Here is a 21,915-nt window from a genome sequence, read left to right on the forward strand (position 1 = left end):
TGGGGAAAATGTTTACTTGGCACTTGCTGCTGTACAGAGGTTAATCAAGTGCTAAGAAATAGTACTTAGAAAAAAGACTAAATGTTCAAAAATACAACTAAGAGATAGAATTCGAAATGAAGCTACACTTATTGTTCCTGGTGAAAGTTTTATGTTATAAATTTTATAAAGGTCCTGGAGTTAATAATGTGGAATTATTTTTCTCAAGATAAAATCCCAGACTTCTTACTTTTGGAGAGAAAAAAGCCAACAATCCCATCCAGGACTGCCTCAAAAACCTTGGTTTGTTTGATTTGAGAAAAAGCAAAACTTACAGGAATGCAGAAATATACCGAAATTTGGGACCAAATTCCTTTAAGTCTGGAAAGGTAGTAACACAGTGAAGTAAGTTGCAAGTTATGGTGAAATAACCTTTTCCATCAAAGTTGTTTTTAGTAAAGGATGCTACTCTTTGTGATTAAACAATATTACTCTTGCTGTGGTCCCTATCCTGTTTTCTTCTTTATACATTTCTGTGGTGAATAATAAAAGCAGTAAGGTTATATTTTAGAATCTCTGCAGTCTTTTTCATCAAGTTCTGTTGAACACAGCCTATCGCTATTTCTAGAAGTTGATTGAAAGATCAAAGTTTTGTGTAATCTTAAAATATGATGTCCTTTTAAAAAAGAAATTATATTTTATTAGAATAACTCATATTAAAAAAAAAGAAACTTGCAATAGAAATAAAGAAACCCTTTTTCTTAGGCTATCAAGTATATATTAAACTAATAGCAGAATATTAGTGATATTTCAAGACTACAGGGAAATTGGTGACATTTGAGTCTTACTTACAAGAGAACTGGAGATATTTGGGTGAATTACTGAATGACTTATCAAAGAAGATTAATATAAACTAACAAAACTACTAAAATTTAATAGATGGTTTGGGTTTCATTAACCCTAAGGATGGTCTGAGGAAACTGTGGAGATAAGTACAATAAATAAAACTATATGCACCTCTGTTTGAATGTAAAGTTTTTCCCTAATTTAAAACTCAAATAGTTTTGTGGTGCAGTACATAACTTACAAAGATACCCTTCTAGATCTGGCCCATAAATTTTATAATTTTATTTTCTTTGCAGTTACATGTGTTCCAGGCTTTTAACTGTATGATCTGTCCTATTTTCAAGACTTCAGGAAACTTCAACAATCACAGTCTTCTCCCTCTTATAAATAGCAGCATTTCAGGGTCTTCCACTTATTTCAGAGTGTGGAGAAGTAGAATAATTCCAAAGTATTCATTTTCTGAAAGATAACTTGACTATAGCAGGCTCCCTCCAATAAGCCTCTTCCAGGCTTCACAGGATCTCCCTTCCTGAGCATACTTGAGATGCACTGCCATTTGAGTGTTTTGGATAGTGTAGTCGTCTGTTGTTTTATTTTACTGGCTGCTGGAACCATTTTATTTGTAATGGAAAAACTTTATGCAAGTGCATTTTCAGATATCGAAGTTAATTAATCTAACACCTTCTGGAATGGTGGCATAATGATCTGGACTCATTATTTTAAATACATAGAGCTAGATGTAATTGCCATCCGTTGATTCTTTTTTTATGAATGGACATCACTTCATGCAAATGCTTCTTTCTTCACTGATAACAGAAGGAGGTAAGGATGCCTGAATACCCAACTTGAGCATGAAAATGAAGTTGTTCACTTTGTGAGTGATTCCATTCACTTCAATGTGCATCACTTTATTAATTGCATTCTGTTATTAAATGAAGATAAAAGATTTAGATGGTTAGATAGAATATATATGAAATACGTATAAAATAAAAAATGTAGAAAGTGTATGTGATACAGATATACAAATAAACCACTATATATATAATTGTACAGATAGCACAGTTCATCATATATATCTATATAGAATCATAGAATAGTTAGGGTTGGAAAGGACCTTAAGATCATCAAGTTCCAACCCTCCTGCCATGGGCAGGGACACCCCACACTAAACCATGTCACCCAAGGCCTCATCCAACCTGGCCTTGAACACCACCAAGGATGGAGCATTCACAACCTCCCGGGACAATCCATTCCAGTGCCTCGCCACCCTAACAGTAAAGAATTTCTTCCTTACATCCAATCTAAACTTCCCCTGTTTAAGTTTGAATCTGTTACTCCTTGTCCTGTCACTACAGTCCCTGATGAATAGTCCATCCCAGCAGCCCTATAGCCTCCCTTCAGATACTGGAAGGCTGCTATGAAGTCTCCTCACAGCCTTCTCTTCTCCAGCCTGAACAGCCCCAACTTTCTGAGCCTGTCTTCATGCGGGAGGTGCTCCACTCCCCTTACCATCCTTGTGGCCCTCCTCTGTACTTGTTCCAACAGTTCCATGTCCTTTTGATGTTGAGGACACCAAAACTGCACACAATACTCCAAGTGAGGTCTCACGAGAGCAGAGTAGAGAGGCAGGATCACCTCCTTCGACCTGCTGGTCACACTTCCCTTGATGCAGCCCAGGATACGGTTGGCTTTCTGGGCTGTGAGCGCACACTGCCGGCTCATGTTCATTTTTTCATCGACCAACACCCCCAAGTCCTTCTCTGCAGGGCTGCTCTGAATCTCTTCTCTGCCCAACCTGTAGCTGTGCCTGGGATTGCTCCCACCCAGGTGTAGGACCTTGCACTTGGCATGGTTAAACTTCCTCAGGTTGGCATCAGCCCACCTCACAAGTGTGTCGAGGTCCCTCTGGATGGCATCCCTTCCCGCTGGTGTATCAACTGAACCACACAGCTTGGTGTCATTGGCAAACTTGCTGAGGGTGCACTCAATCCCACTGTCCATGTCACCGACAAAGATGTTGAACAAGATTGGTCCCAGCACCTATCCCTGAGGGACACCACTCGTTACCGGTCTCCAGCCGGACATCGATCCATTGACCACAACTCTTTGCGTGTGGCCATCCAGCCAGTTCTTTATCCACCGAGTGGTCCACTCATCAAATTGATGTCTCTCCAATTTAGAGACAAGGATGTCGTGTGGGACAGTGTCGAACGCTTTGCACAATTCCAGGTAGACGATGTCAACTGCTCTGCCCCTGTCCTTCAGTTTCATAGCCCCATCATAGAAGGCCAAAATGATGATGAATTGTGCTTTTATTCAGTTATGGATTAGCAAAGTTAATAGTCTTACTTGGATAAAATCACAAGGTATCATGCCTACCCTCAAGGCGTTATCTGTATTTATCACAAGTTGGAAGGTCAGGCTTTTACTGTAAGCTAGAAAATGATCAGGAGAAACAACTCTTTAATTTAGACTCCTTTTAAAAATTATAAAAATAACATCAAATTCATGTTGACTGGTTTTATTTTTTTTTTGCTCTATGTAAGTTACTGGTCAGGCATTATCAGCTGCAAAAATGTTTATTAAATTGTACAGTGTTGAAATATTGTTCAGCTTAGTTTAACAACATTCTGTCAGTTTTTCTCATTTTGAATAATACCTTTTTTTCCACTTTGAATACTCCTTTTTCTCACATGCAATTTGTAGATTTTACTCACCATAATTTGATTTTATGATAAACAGTGAACAGAATCTTCCAAATAATTGTTACTTAAGTTGTTTTTTGACTGACACCAGCTTTAGGGCATATTAATAGATTGGAAAGTGTGACCATGTCAAAAGTGGTGCTGTTTCAGCAGGTTGCCTGTAAATCAACACAATATTTTGATCAAGTACCACAAATATTTAGAAGTAAGAGAAAAAAGATTATAAATGATTGTGATCATGGGATGCTTTATAAATATTTTATTATCACCATCCATCATCACTTTTTGGAATATTGTGGTCAATAAATAATTTTTTTAGGCAGCAATATGAAGAACTACATAACAAAAAAGATTAATGCTGAAAATGAACAGTGTTTCAAATATTTAAACACTCACTGTGCTTTGGTCTCAGTAAGTGATCCAATCAAATTTAGGAAGTTCATTTGAATTCTCTGTGGCATTTTGATTTGCTAGATTGTCCTGTTAAAACTATATGTATGTAGGGAAAAAAAAAAAAAAAAAAAGCTTATTTTGAGAAAATAACCGTAGATGAGGTAGCATTCTTTGTAGGAGTAGCTTCAACAGATGAAAAGATGGATGAGTTCCATGCCATGCTAAAGATGGGTACAAATTTATAAAGATATGCTGTCTGCTGTTTGTGTGCCATAAAGTCTGTCTAAATAACAATATCCTCTCAGGGAGAGAATCTGCTGTTCTGGCTGCTCATGTGTTATTGTATTTGGACTATCTCCATTTGCAAATGTTGACTTTTCATCTGTGACCAAAGAATGAAATCTGTATGAGAGATGTGTAAAACATTTAATCTTTATTTATTTGTTAATAAAACAGTTTTTTTCCATATCCTGTTTGCATTTCTTTTCTCCTGTTCGCTCTGGAAGGTGACTGTCTGCATTCACAATGTGACACTTAAGCTGAGAATACAAATTGCGGGGGTTTGTGGGTTTTTTTTTTTTTGGTTGGTTGGTTTTTGTTTGTTTGGGTTTGTTTTGGTTTGGTTTTTTAATGACAGAGTGCATTAAACCAGAATAACAATCCCATATATTATTTTGCATCTTCTGTAATTCTAAAGAGTATGCTACAATTTGCTACATTTGTCAGGAACAGTTTATACAGAATACAGTTTTATGTTAATATTTGCTGATAAATAGAATTTTAAGACCAGAAAAAATCATAGAATAGTAGATTATGTAGTGAACCTACAGTTTTTTACTTCAAGGTATAAAGTTTCACCCAGTTAAATTCTGGGGGGAGCTGGAGGAAGGGAGGAAGATTGTCGTAGAGATCTGAACATAGGCAATGTGCATGATAGGTAGCAGAGCTGGATTTTTAACATCAGTGAACAGTGCTGAATTATCCAGGTTTGGGCTGTTCAGTGAGAGCTCAGACCATGACTTCTTTGGAAAGCCTCCTGTGGCATCTTCCTACACCCTTGGTTTCATGGACCATGCCCTTGTGATTTCAGAGAGTATAAGTTTCCTGCATAATAGTCACTAGTCTAACATTAGTCAATTCATCTATCTATTCATAAAGACTAAACAAAATTGACCCCTTGTATCTCACAAGCTCAGCAGCCACGTAAGGTGTATTCAGTATTGATCACAAAATGGCTTGCTCACTATCTTCTTGTCCTGGGTTCAGCAGCAGCAGTCAGTTTTTCTTCTTCTTAGTAGCTGGTGCAGTGCTATAGTTTTGACTTTCAGCCTGGGAATAATACTGATAAAGCCGATGTTTTCAGTTGCTGGTCAGAATGTTTACCCTGACCAAGGACTTTGTGAGTCTCGTGCTCTGCCAGGGAGGAGGAGAAGCTGGGAGGAAGCAGGGACAGGACACCTGACCCAAACTAGCCAAAGGGGTATTCCATACCACAGCACGTCATGCCGGGGGAGGTAACTGGGAGTTACCCGGAAGGGCACGTCCTCTTTTCTGTCGGGCTCGTTGCCGGCAGGCGGTATCGTATTCTCTTCCCTTGTTATTTCTCTTATCATTATGATTATTGGTGGCAGCAGTAGTGATTTGTGTTATACCTTAGTTACTGGACTGTTTTTATCTCAACCCATGGGAGTTACATTCTTTCGATTCTCCTCCCCATCCCTCGGGGGGCGTTGGGGGGGGGGGAGTAGACTGCGTGGTTCTGATTTATGGCCTGGGCTTAAACCACGACACTTCTATGGACAGCTGAGGGCTAGAATCTAGTTAAATCCCTGTGACTTTTCAAGCAACCAAGAGGAACTGCCACTATGTTATGAAAATGTATTTCGTGCTCTGAGATGTCACTAAGCGTTAAGTCCTAAATAAATCCAGTACTAAATAATTTCTGTTATAAAAACCACAGAACTAAACCAGAAACGTAGCAACATACAGCTGAAGTAATTTCAGGGGAGTGTTTAGATGGCAGGACCAGATGTAAATGTGGCCTGCCTATAGACTGAATTTTCTATTTCCAAACAAGCTGGTTTGGAAGACTTCATGGGACTATTAACAACTCTAAAATACTAAACACTGCTGAAATTCCTAATACTTTCTATATGTATTTGCTTACCCATGGCAACATGCAAACTTAGTCTTGTGGCACCTGCTCTGCATCTAGCTGGAGAGTAGATAAAGTAGCCTATCTGTTCCCATCTGCAGAAACAGGCCACAAAATTCCTTCCAAAGAATGTCTAGGTAAGCAGGTCCAGGGAAACCAAAGGCTTTATTTATTTTCAAGGGCATTATAAAATGCAGTTCATTTCTTGGAAGATGTCTTGCCTTGGAAAATGCAATGAACTGAAATTTTTCTCTAGACTGCCAGTGCTTCAAAGACTATGGTACATGACTACTTCCTCAACATGCACACATAGAAATGTATAAAGGTTTATATACATGTATGTCAATGCAGAGAAAGTAATTGGAAGTAGACACAGAATGTTAGGCCAGATAAAAATAATGTATTGACAACAGAGCCATTACTGATGGAAGTGTAAGTTGTAAATGATAATGGTATTAAATTTCTAGGAAGAATACCAGAAAAAAAGAAATTAAATATAACAACCTAAGTATATATATCAGGCTGAGAAAGTTGGGGCTGTTCAGCCTGGAGAAGAGAAGGCTGCGTGGAGACCTCATAGCAGCTTTCCAGTATCTGAAGGGCACCTACAAGGATGCTGGGGAGGGACTATTCATCAGGGACTGTAGTGACAGGACAAGGGGTAACAGATTCAAACTTAAACAGGGGAAGTTTAGATTGGATATAAGGAAGAATTTCTTTACTGAGAGGGTGGTGAGGCACTGGAATGGGTTGCCCAGGGAGGCTGTGAATGCTCCATCCTTGGCAGTGTTCAAGGCCAGGTTGGATGAGGCCTTGGGTGGCATGGTTTAGTGTGGGGTGTCCCTGCCCATGGCAGGGGAGTTGGAACTAGATGATCTCAAGGTCCTTTACAACCCTAACTATTCTATGATTCTATTCTATGATTCTAAGTAACAAACACTTTCATTGTAATGTTTGTAATGCAGTCATAAATGAAAGAAACTTGAAACAAGAAATATAGAATACTTTCTATCTGATCATGATATTAACAGCTACCTTTTCTGTAGTAGATTCGTAATTTCAGCATTCCCTGGGTGTGTAAGAATTCCCCTCCTTTGCAGTGTGTCATAATAATTTTTCATTTCTCAGAAGAGCACTTGTTACCAAGATCAAGGTTGGTTTTTGTACATCTATAAGAGGGAAGGACCAGAATCTATCAGGAAGAAAAGGGAGCTGGAGCTGAGCCTTCCAGAAATGTTCTAACCACAGGTGGCCTCTGCACAATGTTTGAAACAAAAGTGTTTTTCAAAAAAAAGGTGCCCTATCTGTGATCTGCCTATGGGTGTAAACCGGAGGAGAAAAAAACCCAGGCTACTGCATTGCTATACTGTTCAAAGCTACAACCTTTTGGCATATGTTAGTTGTACTCTTAAAATGCCAAGCACATTCAGATGTTCAAGATATAAAGGGAAGTGAGCACTTAGAACCATAGAATCATAGAATAGTTAGGGTTGGAAAGGACCTTAAGATCATCTAGTTCCAACCCCCCTGCCATGGGCAGGGACACCCCACACTAAACCATGCCACCCAAGGCCTCATCCAACCTGGCCTTGAACACCGCCAAGGATGGAGCATTCACAGCCTTCCTGGGCAACCCATTCCAGTGCCTCACCACCCTAACAGTAAAGAATTTCCTCCTTATATCCAATCTAAACTTCCCCTGTTTAAGTTTGAACCCGTTACCCCTTGTCTTGTCTTACTTTTTTTTTACTCTGAAAAGATTTAGACATGAAGCAATCTCTTAGGCAGTTCTGTGTAGAAACAGAATTTCAAGCAGTTGAATAGTGTTGCATTTCAAAATGTCCATAGAGTCAAAATTTTTGAAATTATCGTTTGGATCTTAAACACCTACATTTCTGTGAAACCCATCTGGATCACTTAAGCACTTCACAGGATTGTGTAGAAAATCTTGCTCTTCCAGGTTTCCCTGTCTTTTCAGAAAATACTGTAGTTGCTGCATTTCTGTATTCTAGGCAGTACCTTACACCCACTTTTACACCCCTGCTTCCCGTCCTGCCTGTTACTGTGCTAATTAAGGGTTCTTGCAGCTTATCTCTGCTAAGTAATGCAGATATAAGCTAACCTTATGTTATTTAGTTCAGTGGTGATGAAAAAGAAGGTTGAGCCAAGACAGAGAACAGGAACTTGCAGGGGTTTCTTGATCTGTATGTGAGTACAGAGGATGCAATTCGAGGAAGGGAAGAGGGAAGCAGCAGGTTGCAAGGTGATGGTGGTAAGTCTACCAAAACTGACAGCAGCAATGGTAGGGATCCAGGGACCTTGGAACAAGGTGATTTGGGTACAGAATGTGATTTTATCAGCAGTAACTGTGCCAGGTGGAATGACCATGGAAGGAGCCACTAAAAATATGTTTTTAGTAGTCACTGAATCTTGCAGTTAATTAATAATACCGAGAAAACACATTCAGCACAGCATATATTTGGCTTTGCAGTTTTGGATTATATTTTTTCTACAGTTTAGAAATAAAGAACAGTTTCATTTATGTTTGATATGTAAAAGTAAAAAAAAAAAGTCAAAAGAATTTTTTTCATTATAAACTGTTTTCCAGGTTCTACACTTACTAAATACAGCAATTGCAAAACCTCTGTGAAATGTAATGATGTCACTTTAGTTCCAATAGATGTGGGGAAGGCTGTAAAAAAATGTGGTCTCAGATAAGGTCATTTAGTAAAGTAGCCCTTGAAAGCCTAAAAACGCTTTCTGTATTTGAGGTTAAATAGAACTGAAAATGTTGCTATTGTTTTCTTTTTTCTGTTTAAGGTACAATATGAAAAGTTAAATAAATATGATTGCCTGAAACACAACTGTGGCAGTGTTCAAATCTACTATACTTAATGTTAGTATCCCTCAGGCAAAGAGTACCTATTCTTTTTTTTTTTTTTTTTTTCTGAAACCAAAAAGTCTCACTGACTGGAACTTATCCTGTGGTCTTGACTCTTTCAGAATTGAAGAATGAATTTTCTGGCTTAAAGAGAGAAAGTTTTGGAGAAGCAGGTTGAAAAGCAGCTGGTCAACACACCAGGAGCTAGTTGCTAATTGCAGCAGTAAGTTAATAAATGAAATAGCAGTTTAGCTTCTGGGTATAATAAAAAGAGATAAAAGACCACACAGAAATTCTGGCATTAGGGTATGACCGACTCTTGAGTGACATACATTATTTTCCTTCTCACACCTGTCTGTTTTTGAGTAGGCAAGTCATGCATCTGCTTGACAGCAATTAACAAAACAAAATAACAACAAAAAAGCATTTTTGGGTAAGATCTGATATAAATATTTACAAAGACAATTTAAGGGAGTGTTGTTATGCGCTTTTGTGTTTGCTTTCAAAACATTTAGCTCCAGAGACAGATGGCTTGTACAGTTTTATCAGCACTTGTGTCATTATATATTCAAGCAGCCAAGACTGATAACCAGCCTCACAGATTAGGGATTGTTCAAAGAACAAACACCTAAAAAAAAAGAAAACAACACACATATCAATAAAGTACTTCAGAGTGGAAAAACAATACAGAAATTTCAGTGACATTTTTATGAAGAGAAAAGAAACAAGTTAATGCAATTATAAAATTAAAGCAACAGGAACAGTTTTTTTAAGTAGTGTCATTGTACGTGGTAATGAAACAGCTTTTAGAAAATTGGGTGAAAACTATTGTTCAGCAATGGTGGAGGAGAGATAACTACCATTTAGGCAACATTACACTTTCTCAATACAAAGCAGCCAATTCTTCAGTGCAAGCTACCCCCAGAAGATCTCTCTCCCACCATACTTCTCATGATCTCACTTTATGCTACTAAATAGCAACCTGAAAAAAATAAGGAGTCTTAGAAAAGAATAAACTGTCTGTACTTGACAACATAATTACACAGAATTCTTTTTTTTTTTTTTTTTTGTGAGATCCTTTTTTCCCAAATCTATTTTTCATCTTTTTCCAGTGTCTTACAGTAGGACATTTATAGAGTCTCTTAAATGATGATCACCATCATTATTAGCCTATAATATTTACAAAAATATTATGCTTGTATCTAAAGGCCTTAATTGAAAAACAAGTGTGATAGGCAACATGCATTATGAATGAAGCTGCCTTCTTCCTGAATCAGTAAGCATGATCATTCCTTGTAATAGCTCAACAGTAAAATATTTTAATAATCTTCATTTCTAAAAAAAAATATTTTGTGGATTTCTTTTTCTCTTGTTATTAAAACAATAATTGTTGATTATATATTAGATGAAGTCTTGCAATGTATTTTGCAAAATACAAAATTGGAAAATACGCACGCTCACTTGAGGAGGAGTCTGAACCAATTCTCAATTCTGGACATGCATTTTATTCACAGATTTTTTCATATAAGCATATGTAGACTGAAGCTATACCTCACAGCTGTTTGAAGAGTTATACAGCTAAAGGTCTATAGTCCTCTCCTTCTGCCTCACTCTGTCTATAACTGTCACTTGGTGTGACCTATATCCATACAAAAATTGGAATTGGTCAGCCGCAGAGACTACCATGGTCTTTCCTTTGGCTGAAATATTTGCATAGGGAAGGTTGACTGTAGGAGGACTTGCACATGGTAATTAATTTTTGAAGTCTTAATGGGACAGTGGTATTTTTGTTAAAACAAAAAATCTCAAGGATTTTTCTTGTTCCTCCTGAACAGTTCACCGTATCAGCATTGCTACCCTATTCACATGCAGGGTGTGAATTGCTACCCTGTTCTCACACAGGGACTGTGAGAAGGAAGAACATAGGCCCACTCTAGGAGAGGATCTGGTTCGAGACCATCTTAAAAACCTGAACATGCACAAGTCCATGGGACCTGATGAAATCCATCCACGGGTCCTCCTGAAGGAGCTGGCAAATGAAGTTGCTAAACCGCTGGCCATCATATTTGAAAAATCATGGCAGTCAGGTGAAGTTCCCGATGACTGGAAAAAGGGAAATATAACCCCCATTTTCAAGAAGGGGAAAATGGATGACCCAGGCAATTACAGACCAGTCAGTCTCACCTCTGTGCCTGGCAAACTCTTGGAGCAGATTCTCCTGGAAGGCATGCTAAGGCACATGAAAAACAAGGAGGTGGTTGGTGACAGCCAGCATGGCTTCACTAAGGGGAAATCCTGCCTGACCAATTTGGTGGCCTTCTAGGATGGGGCTATGGAACTGATGGACAGGGGTAGAGCAGTTGACGTCATCTACCTGGAATTGTGCAAAGTGTTTGACACTGTCCCACAGGACATCCTTGTCTCTGAATTGGAGAGACATCAATTTGATGAGTGGACCACTCGGTGGATAAAGAACTGGATGGATGGCAGCACTCAAAGAGTTGTGGCAAATGGCTCAATGTCCAGCTGGAGACCAGTAACAAGTGGTGCCCCTCAGGGATCAGTCAGTGTTGGGACTGGTCTTGTTCAACATCTTTGTCAATGACATGGACAGTGGGATTGAGTGCACCCTTAGCAAGTTTGCTGATGACACCAAGCTTTGTGATTCAGCTGATACGCTGGAGGGAAGGAATGCCATCCAGAGGGACCTCGACACGCTTGTGAGGTGGGCTCATGCCAACCTGATGAAGTTTAAGCATGCCAAGTGCAAGGTCCTACACCTGGGTGGGAGCAATCCCAGGCACAGCTACAGGTTGGGCAGAGAAGAGATTCAGAGCAGCCCTGCAGAGAAGGACTTGGGGGTGTTGGTAGATGAGAAAATGAACATGAGCCGGCAGTGTGTGCTCGCAGCCCAGAAAGCCAACCGTATCCTGGGCTGCATCAAAAGGAGCGTGACCAGCAGGTCGAAAGAGGTGATCCTGCCTCTCTACTCTGCTCTCGTGAGACCTCACTTGGAGTATTGTGTGCAGTTTTGGTGTCCTCAACATCAAAAGGACATGGAACTGTTGGAACAAGTACAGAGGAGGGCCACAAGGATGGTAAGGGGAGTGGAGCACCTCCCGCATGAAGACAGGCTCAGAAAGTTGGGGCTGTTCAGGCTGGAGAAGAGAAGGCTGTGAGGAGACTTCATAGCAGCCTTCCAGTATCTGAAGGGAGGCTATAGGGATGCTGGGATGGACTATTCATCAGGGACTGTAGTGACAGGACAAGGGGTAACAGGTTCAAACTTAAACAGGGGAAGTTTAGATTGGATGTAAGGAAAAAATTCTTTACTGTGAGGGTGGTGAGGCACTGGAATGGGTTGCCCAGGGAAGTTGTGAATGCTCCATCCTTGGTGGTGTTCAAGGCCAGGTTGGATGAGGCCTTGGGTGACATGGTTTAGTGTGGGGTGTCCCTGCCCATGGCAGGGAGGTTGGAACTAGATGATCTCAAGGTCCTTTCCAACCCTAACTATTCTATGATTCTATGGTTCTATTGCTGTCTGCTTCTCACGGTAACAGATATCTAAATATTCCAGTGCTCTCCAGGAAGTTTGTCAACTTAAACACGGCTAAAGCAAAGGATGCTTAAAATCCAGTCTGAATTTAACAGCATTTACTGCCTAGAACTGTTACTACAGAACACAAAACAGGGAAAGTATATCTTCTGAAGAGTTTGACATGTAGCTTATAGGGCCACATGCATATTTAGTCCAAAATAAAGCCATCTTATTGCTCCGTTAAATTTTAAATGGAAATGAATGTCACATCTCTTGAGATTTATTTGACTAAACAGAAAAAATAACTTGCCCCCTGTCCTGGTTTAGCAGTAGCAGTCATTTTTTCTACTGGTGCAGTGCTGTGTTTTGACTTTTGGCCTGGGAATAATACTGATAAAGCTGATGTTTTCAGTTCCTGGTCAGAATGTTTACCCTGAGCAAGAACTTTGTGAGTCTCATGCTCTGCCAGGGAGGAGGAGAAGCTGGGAGGAAGGAAGGACAGAACACCTGACCCAAACTAAGCCAAAGAGGTATTCCATACCATAGCACGTCATGCCCAGGAGGTAGAACTGAGAGTTCCCGGAAGGGCTGGATCATGGCAGGGTGGGGGTGAGGTACCGGTTGGTGAGCGGTTGTATTCTCTTGCTTGTTATTTCCTTTATCATTATTACTATTAGTGGTAGCAGTAGTGGTTTGTGTTATTCCTTAGTTATTAAACTGTTCTTATCTCAACCCGTGGGAGTTGCATTCTTTTGATTCTCCTCCCCGTCCCTGCAGAAGCGGAGGGAAGAAACTTGGGGGGGGAAGTGGACTTCGTGGTTCTGATTTACGGCCTCGGCTTAAACCACGACAGTTCTTTTTGGTGCCCAACGTGGGGCTCAAAGGGTTGAGATAACAACAGATCTGACCAAGGCACAATGCTGATTTATTGGCTCTCAAAGTTGTTTCTCTTGATGTCACAGTTTCAGTATGCTGTAGCTTACTTAGAGCCGGTATTTGCTGTGTTAGTGTCTATCAAGTGTGGGCCTTGGGCTAAGGTTCTTGTTTCACTGTACTTTATGGTAATGGCTTGTAATGCGGGCGGGCTCCGGCAGCAGGGTGGGATGGACGTGGCCGTGGACTTGTACCTGGCCGTCCCGCTGCTCTTCACCGTCCTGGTCCTCGTCCTCGCGTCCAACTTCGTGAGGCTGCGAGGAGCTGAGGGGGAGCGGCCCCTGGAGCCGGCGGCGGCCGAAGCAGCCCGGGAGAGCGGCCCCGGGGACCAAGCGGCGGCGGGAGCGGGGCCGGAGGCCGGGAAGGAGGCGGCTGCCGAGGAGGGGAAGGAAGCGGCTGCCGAGCAGCGGGAGGAGGCGGCGGAGGAGCCGAGCCCCACAGCCAAGCCCAGCCCCGCGGCGGCCAAGAGCATTCCCCAGCAGCCGTCCGCCGAGCCCCGTGAGCCTGAGCCCCAGGAGGATGCAGGAGACCCCGCAGCATTTCCCAGCAAGGCAGAGGAGGAAGATCTGGACTCAGAAAAAGAGAAGCTGGTGGTGAGAGAGCCTTCAAGCACAGCAGCATCATCTGAGAGTTCTGAAGGTTTTGAATGGCCTTTGGGTACCCTTGGGACCTGCCTGCAGATTGTGATGGGGATCATCATGTTGGCACACACACAGAGTGTGTTCTACGCACGACCATTTTGTCTGATCCCGAGAGTTAAGCAGAGTCAGGTTTGGGTCTTGTCTGGGTTTAGACAATACAGGGGGACCGAGAGGTTTTCCCCAAGGCTGGACAGTCATGAGTGTCATGGTGTGTGGGACAGTATGGGCGAGTATCTAATCCGCTGGGCCCCTCCAGTGCTTTGGAAGCATCAGAGATGGAAGGCAGCTGTGTGGAGTCCCCAGCGACAAATTGTAGAAACTGCTGCAGGGGAGGGTGAATTATTTTGAGCCTGATGGGCCCATGACACTTCAGGCCATCAGGGCAGAGATGCAACACAGAGATGGACTCATGATCGAGGGGTGGACTTAGCAATAGACAGTATTGCCCACGTTATTCACGAGTGTGAACACTGCCCACAGCCTCTCCTGCTCTGAAAGACTATTACAAGAGATGGAGCCCAACATCATGGACCGAATGGACTCAGCAGCTTTATAGGGATTGGTCCGTGCACTAGGATAAGAGTGCACTGAGATGAGAGTGATGGTACATTGAAAATGTGGGATCTGAGCATGACGTGAATGGTATGGAATAAGGGGTGGATACTGTCCTGGTTTAGCAGTAGCAGTCATTTTTTCTACTGGTGCAGTGCTGTGTTTTGACTTTTGGCCTGGGAATAATACTGATAAAGCTGATGTTTTCAGTTGCTGGTCAGAATGTTTACCCTGACCAAGGACTTTGTGAGTCTCATGCTCTGCCAGGGAGGAGGAGAAGCCGGGAGGAAGCAGAGACAGGACACCTGACCCAAACTAGCCAAAGAGGTATTCCATACCATAGCACGTCATGCCCAGGAGGTAGAACTGAGAGTTCCTGGAAGGGCTGGATCATGGCAGGGTGGGGGTGAGGTACCGGTTGGTGAGCGGTTGCATTCTCTTGCTTGTTATTTCCTTTATCATTATTACTATTAGTGGTAGCAGTAGTGGTTTGTGTTATTCCTTAGTTATTAAACTGTTCTTATCTCAACCCGTGGGAGTTGCATTCTTTTGATTCTCCTCCCCGTCCCTGCAGAAGCGGAGGGAAGAAAGGTGGGGGGGGGAAGTGGACTTCGTGGTTCTGATTTACGGCCTGGGCTTAAACCACGACACCCCCTTTAGAACTATAGTACTGAAGTCTCTCCTGTTAAGCTTTTTTTCCACTGTAGATTGGAAGCACAAAGTGCATGCCCTGTATTTCTTGAAATGTGTCATTCTCTGGTGAAAGGTTTTCTTTGTGTTTTGAAAGCGTTAATCCCTATCATATCTTTTCTCCCTGGTCAGCAAGATAGTATTGTACTTTGAGAGTAGGCAAGTTGAAAATAGTTCTGCCACTTCCCATTTTCCTCTGAAAATGGAGAAAAACTGATCAAAATTAAATTTCTGTTGTCAGGAAAAAAAAATAATAAACTTTTAACCTATAGATTAATGTTTGAGAATGTTGAGAATGTTAAGAATGTACCATGAGTACTTCCTTATTATTGGGGTGTTTTTACTAAGTACCTGCCTCAGGTTGGTTATAACTTCATACTAGAGAATTCAAATAAGGGCTTTATAGGAAAAAGAATCTCTCTTTTCCAGGGAAATATCACAGTTCTCATTTTAGAATCAAGGTTCACTGAAATATCTGCTAAACTCCTACTTTACAGTTGCTTTTTCTTTTGTTTTTCTAATGGTTCTGGCTTAATGATTTCACCTTGTATTGATCTAAATGGAAAGCAACACTCATTCTGTACATTGTTCATGCTCTAGTTGTCAGCAACAGGACTTCTTATACATGGACTGCAGAAGCAACTTTAATTACCGTTTATTATATTCTGTTGCATCAACAGCGTACTGTATAGTCTCTAGATATTCAAAGAGGAGCTTTGCAGAGATAAGATTAGCTAATTACATTGTAACATACAGAAATATACCTGATTGCATTTTCTGTATGTGTGTGCAAAAGCAGTGGGTTGATAATCTGTGGAATTTATAATGTGCCAGTTAAAAACTAAAACCAAAACAAAAAGCAAACAAACTAATGCACACCCACAACAAACAACTAGGAAAGAAAAGCAAATTCCATAAAATTAGTTGGGATAATTTCAGTATTCAGAAAATAATCTGTTACTAAGGGTAATTCATTCTATATGCATGGAGTACAAGAGAGTGAAATATTCTTTGGCATCATAACACAGAAATCTTAGTGTCCTCACTTATAATTTTGAGTCTCAATTATATTATTATAAAGATATGGGGTTTTTTGCTGATATACCACTGACATTTTTCTTCTGATTAGTACTGCTCTTTTAAAACGCTTTGTAACTTCACTACTCATGTCTACCTGCTAAAATTCTTTCTCAAAAATCAATCTAGAATTTTCTCGCTGTCACTGGGCTGTTTAATCAAGGATATATATCTCCTTAACTCTTCAAATATCTGTAGCACTACCCAGCTGTTTTACTCTGAAGTTAAGAAAAGGCATCTCAAATTCTTGCTCGGAATTATAATACAATTAGTAGAGAATCATGACAAAGCATATTGCAGACATTGAGAAATATCTAAGGACATAAAACTTCATTTTTCTGCCTTTTTCCTTGTTTGTGCTTCCTCATACATCCAGTCTAATCAGATGAGCAAATTAAGCTATTTCAAAATGAAGTAAGATAGAGAGAAATTTAGTGCTGCTGAAGACATGGATAACCTGTCTGCCTGATTGCAAGACGCATGCAGCTGGCCAGCTGTGTCCTCAGTAGTGTGTGAAAAATTATGTGGATATTTAATATGCATTGTAATTCAGCAGATTTCATTTCTGTCTCCTGTGGTCTCATATTCCTGAGTTGCAAAAAATTATGAGAACAGTTCTTTATCAAGCACAAGATTTACATAAGCCTTGTTTTTTCATTTCCGCATTTATTTTTATGGTTGCACAGCAGCTATCTGAGATGTGTTTAACGGTCAGAAGACTTACAGATTTTTTTCTCTTTCATGTTGCAATGTTTGAAGTGTTTCATGGTTTCATAGTAAATCCATCAAAGTTTAACTTCTCTCTTGCTTTTTTGAAGCATGTATCAGAGTTTTATCCACTGGGTAGATGTCTAGAACTATGCACCAACCCAAGTCTGTAAAACTAGTAGTCACTAGAGTAATCCTACATAGAGAGCATTCCTTTGGGCAAGCCCGTTTTTGGGTAGTATAGATGTTTCTCAGTTTGCAGTAGGCTGTTAGTTCACCAAGGCTCTGCAGCAGTCAAGTGAGTTGAAAACAGAAAGGAATACATCCAGACTGCAGGATTTAACAGGCAGCATTAATTCTCACACAGAACCTGCAAGGGTTTGTTTACTTCCTCTGACATTTTCACCTGCCTAGCTTTATTTCCTTAGTGTGACTGAGAGAGTTAAGTTTATTCACAGTAGGTTCTGAAACAGGTAACTTAGGGCTAATTGAACTGTATTTCCACTTTTGGACACTAAGCAGGACATATACTCCCTGTATATGTTTCTGGTGGTGTATATACCTGTGGGACATATACTCCCTGTATGCATTTATGGTGGTGGATGAGAGGAAAAGGCATTTGTTTGGAATCCTTGATCAAATCATTCATAGTCTGTCATTTAATGAGTGACCTTGATCTAAGCTGGAACATAGAGAGGAAATCCTACAGGAGCAAAATACAATACATATACTCCCTATATATGACCTACAAAGCAACTACTTTCTAACAGAATTAAAATGTATCTAGGATTTATCAGCACAAAATTTTGTTGTGGAATCATCATTTATTTTCTCATGACGGGTATGTATAAACTTAATGCCAAATATCACAATCTAATATTATGTCTTTTTTGGTTGTTTTGTTGTTTGTTTTTTTTTTTCCCCTTTCTCCTTCTTTCTTATTTCTGTTTCTTTTTGTTTGTTTGTTTGTTTGTTTGTTTTTTTTTTTCTATAGATGGGCCTCTTGGGCCACGAGGATTGGCTGAAGCTACAGAGATGTGTACTCAAGAATGTCTGGTTTTGGGTCACTCAGACAACTGTTGGATGCCTCCCAGCTTGGGCCAATACCAACAGCCAAAGTCTCCTCTCTCCACCTTCTCATCTCAGAAAGAATGGGTTAAGAAGGACAAACTAGTTAATGGACACACATTGACCAGGACCTGGAAAGAAGATAGCAACAGAAACCAGTTCAGTGACCGAAAGCAGTATGGTTCCAGTGAGGGCCATTTCAACACTGGCAACCACATGACTGACATTCCTTTGGCCAACTTGAAGTCTTATAAACAGGCCTCAGGAGCTGTCGAGAGTCCAAAGGAGCACCAGCTATAAAAAATGGTTACTTTGGATCAATGACTTTAGCCTATTTAGACTTGCTAATACTATGTGTGTGTCAAAGCTTTATGTACTGGGTAGACCTCTAGAACTATGCTTCACGTAGCAGAGATATGCATATCTTTATGTTAGCACCGTGGAAGGTATGATGTCCTGCAACATGAAAGAGCGTTTCTACTAGTTGTGTGCTTTTGTTAAATAGATTAAAATCTGCAGAAATCTCTCCAGTTTGCAAATATCCTTTTTTTCTGTTTGTTTTTTTTTTTGACCCTGGACTGCTGCTATGAACAGAAGATGCACTTGGAGAGTGAGAGAGCAAGAAAGTTCAGTGGATTGCAATGATTGAAAAGCATATCCAGTTAGAAAATTGTGCTTTTGTTGTCATTGATCTATGCCTGGGACCATTATACTTGAGAACATATTGCAAACAAAACAACTGAAACTGTAAACATTAAACCTACTGTGCTATTAACAGTGTTAGTGGACACTTACAAGCCGATCAGTGTTCAAATACTTGTAAATAGAAACAATTATTACTTACAATTTTTGTGTACTTATAATGTTCACTTGAAAAGATACTGTAGCATATTTCTGTGTTTCACAGTTGCTTTTTACTTCCTTTCATTTGCTTCCTGTCATTTTGCTTTACTTTCAGTGATGGTGTTTCTGTGTTAGTAGTCTGTCTGACACACAATGTTCCAAGGAACTCAAAACACTTGTGTTAAAAGAGAAAAAAGGAGTGATGGGGTGGGAGGAAGGTTGGTCATAGAAAGGAAAAAAATATATATATATTTCATTCTATGTAGTAGTAAACTGTGCCAGCATTTGGGTAGAATTTCTTCCTTTTCTTTTTTTTTTTTTTTTTACTATTAAGAAATGAAAGGACTTGTGTAAGAGCTTAAAAATGTAGCTTTTTTTTTTTTTAATTCCACTATTTTTCATAAAACAGGAAAACTGCAAAACAAAAGAAGAATATTTAAATTATAGTGGAGGGTAAGAGGGGAAGCTGTTTTTAATCCTTGATTAAATTAGCTGCAGTCTGTCATTTAATGAGTAGCAAATGACCTTGATCTCAGCTGGAACATACAGGGGAAATTCTACAGGAGCAAAATACAATGATCATGTTTTTTCCAATTGGGCAGGTGTGTGTCTATACCTAAGACAGTTTGTATTGCTGAAACAGCAGCATTTGTGTTGATCTTCATCTGTGTTAACGTTGTAGTAACACAAGTGTTTTTAGACCATAGCCACAGAATATTTAATGTGTTGTGCCTTCATGATGTAACAGAGCATTCTCCTGGTAGGCTAGTTGGGGGAACTAAAGGGTTAAATCTCTAATTATTGCTGTTTAACTGTTTATTATCATAGTTGGTCAATGCCTGGCAGATGCCAGTATCGTCACCTCAGTCAAACCAGCAGAGTGACTTCTAATGTTAATAAGATCTAAGTTGCACGCAAAGCAAATCCAAATCCAAACATTTTAGGTGGTTTTTGTTAAGGCATGGCAGATGATCTACACAAATAAATAGCATGCAAAAAAAAAGAAAAAAAAAAAGAAAAAAAAGTCCTTACAGAGAAACAAAAAAGTTACTTATGCCACAGTGAAATAATCAGTCTTAAAGTAACAAATTTAGCTAATCTGAAGGTGACTTTATTCTTACCAAAAACACAAGCTTTTTTTCTTTATTCTTTTGTGTATAGTAGTTCACTTTTTATATATATATATTTTTTTTTTACCTTTTTTTTCCTTCACAGTATAAAAGGCATAAAAATGGGTTAGGGGTGCATTGCTTATTGCAGTACTTATGTCAGTTTGTGAGAGGTGTTTGATGACTTTGACAGAATATATATCTAACCAGTTATCCTTGTTAATGCTTTGCCAGTTCAACATCATTTAGTTATTCAGCTCTTGCAATAAATGTTCTGAATTCCTTATTGTGTTGTGTTAGTTCTTGGGCAGATGCCTAAGGGATTTTATTCCTTTTAATTTCTTTTTCTTTCTGTTGTTGTTGGTTGGCTCATTTCTTTGTTTCATTCTGAATTTCCAGTTATTTTTCTAAGCATATCATGGTCCATTTGGTTCATATAGATACATATGAGAATGGAATATACAACAAATGATGAATCTTGAGGGCCATATTCTGTCATTCTTATGGTAAATAGGAATTTGCTCAAAATGAGTTATTTGAATTGGGTGAAGTTTTACTTACCCAGCACAAAAGTGACGGAATCTAGCCCAGATTTGTTAGACATACTTAAGCCACATGTAATAAGCATCCTTGCACGAGTTTTTGTAGCAGTACAGTGGTAGAATATAGAAAAGTCAGCACTTGCTACACCTCAGTCTTTCTTTTGAGAGTAGAATAAAGTTATATTAAAATACAATAAACACGTTCTTACAAGGAAAATTTGTGTGGTTACATAATCACTTTAGTTGCAGCACAGTAAAAAAAAAAAAAAAAAAGAAAGAAAAAAAAAAAAAGCCCTGAACAACCTGGAAAAAGATGTATCAATATAAGTAACCATGCTCAGTTTCAAAGCAGACATACCTTCCGTTCTATATTAAAACCAGAAATACAATAATTATCTGAAAACCCAAATCACACTATTTTAAATTATAAGTGCCTTTTAAACAGAACATATTTGAAAAATCATCTATCACAACAGAAAGTAAGTTATGTGACTATTGCTACAGAAAGAAAACTATATTCTGTTCTAACCCATTACTTTGTGCTGCTATCACCTGTGCAGGAGGAGCACAAATATATATGATTTAGATATCTAGCAGGTGCAATATTAATTTTTTGGGAGGAAGGAAGGAAGGAAGGAAGAAAGGAAGGACTATATCTTAATCCCATTTAAACTAAAGGAATATTTTCTAGAGGTTTCCAAGGAATCTGGATTTGGCCCTAAACATGTAGTCAGTAAGTGCCCATTCATTAAGAGCCATTTGGTTTCTCAGTCAGTAATACTAGTATTGCTGTCTAAAACCTACAAATTTAACTAAAAATAAAATAAAAAGATAAAAAAGAAAAAGAAGAAAATCTGACATGAATTCAGTGTTTATGCCAGAAGAAGAGATTTAAAGAAAAAATTAAAATCCCACTGCACAGAATGAGAAGGCAGCTGAATGATGGAAACTATTCAAGTTTACTAGCTAGGAGGATAAACATTACTTAAAATTATTGAAAAGCAGGCATGATATGGATGCCTCTCTGATGCCAGTTCTAGCCTTTTTTTTTCTTCAGATAGGAAGATTAGGTGCCATTTATTTATTTCTTTATTAATGCACACATTTGAAGGACTGCTAAAAAGATAAACCAAAGGGTTTTTTAATAGTCCTTTATTTTTACTGTCACTGACCAAAGTCATTTGTCCAAGTAGAAAATGGAAAACCTGTATAAATATAGTTATTTAGCCCTACTTAACCCTATGCTGTGCCAGAT

General features: G+C 39.5%; 1 protein-coding gene across 3 annotated transcripts in view; it reads left to right on the forward strand.

Annotated features, from left to right (window-relative positions):
* The window catches only part of PCDH9 (protocadherin 9), a gene marked incomplete at its 5' end in the record, with an annotated part of 738,691 nt that extends 716,997 nt beyond the window's left edge, over positions 1 to 21,694 (forward strand). For all 3 annotated transcript variants that reach the window (XM_080613939.1, XM_080613938.1, XM_080613940.1), the window contains one exon: positions 18,093 to 21,694. In XM_080613939.1, the coding sequence (XP_080470065.1) occupies positions 18,093 to 18,466 (374 nt within the window). In that variant the 3' untranslated portion in view covers positions 18,467 to 21,694. The remainder of the gene's footprint in view (positions 1 to 18,092) is intronic.
* Positions 21,695 to 21,915: the final 221 nt, after the last annotated feature.

The sequence above is a fragment of the Psittacula echo genome, assembly GCF_963264785.1.
Source record: "Psittacula echo genome assembly, chromosome: 3".
Taxonomy (NCBI): domain Eukaryota; kingdom Metazoa; phylum Chordata; class Aves; order Psittaciformes; family Psittacidae; genus Psittacula; species Psittacula echo.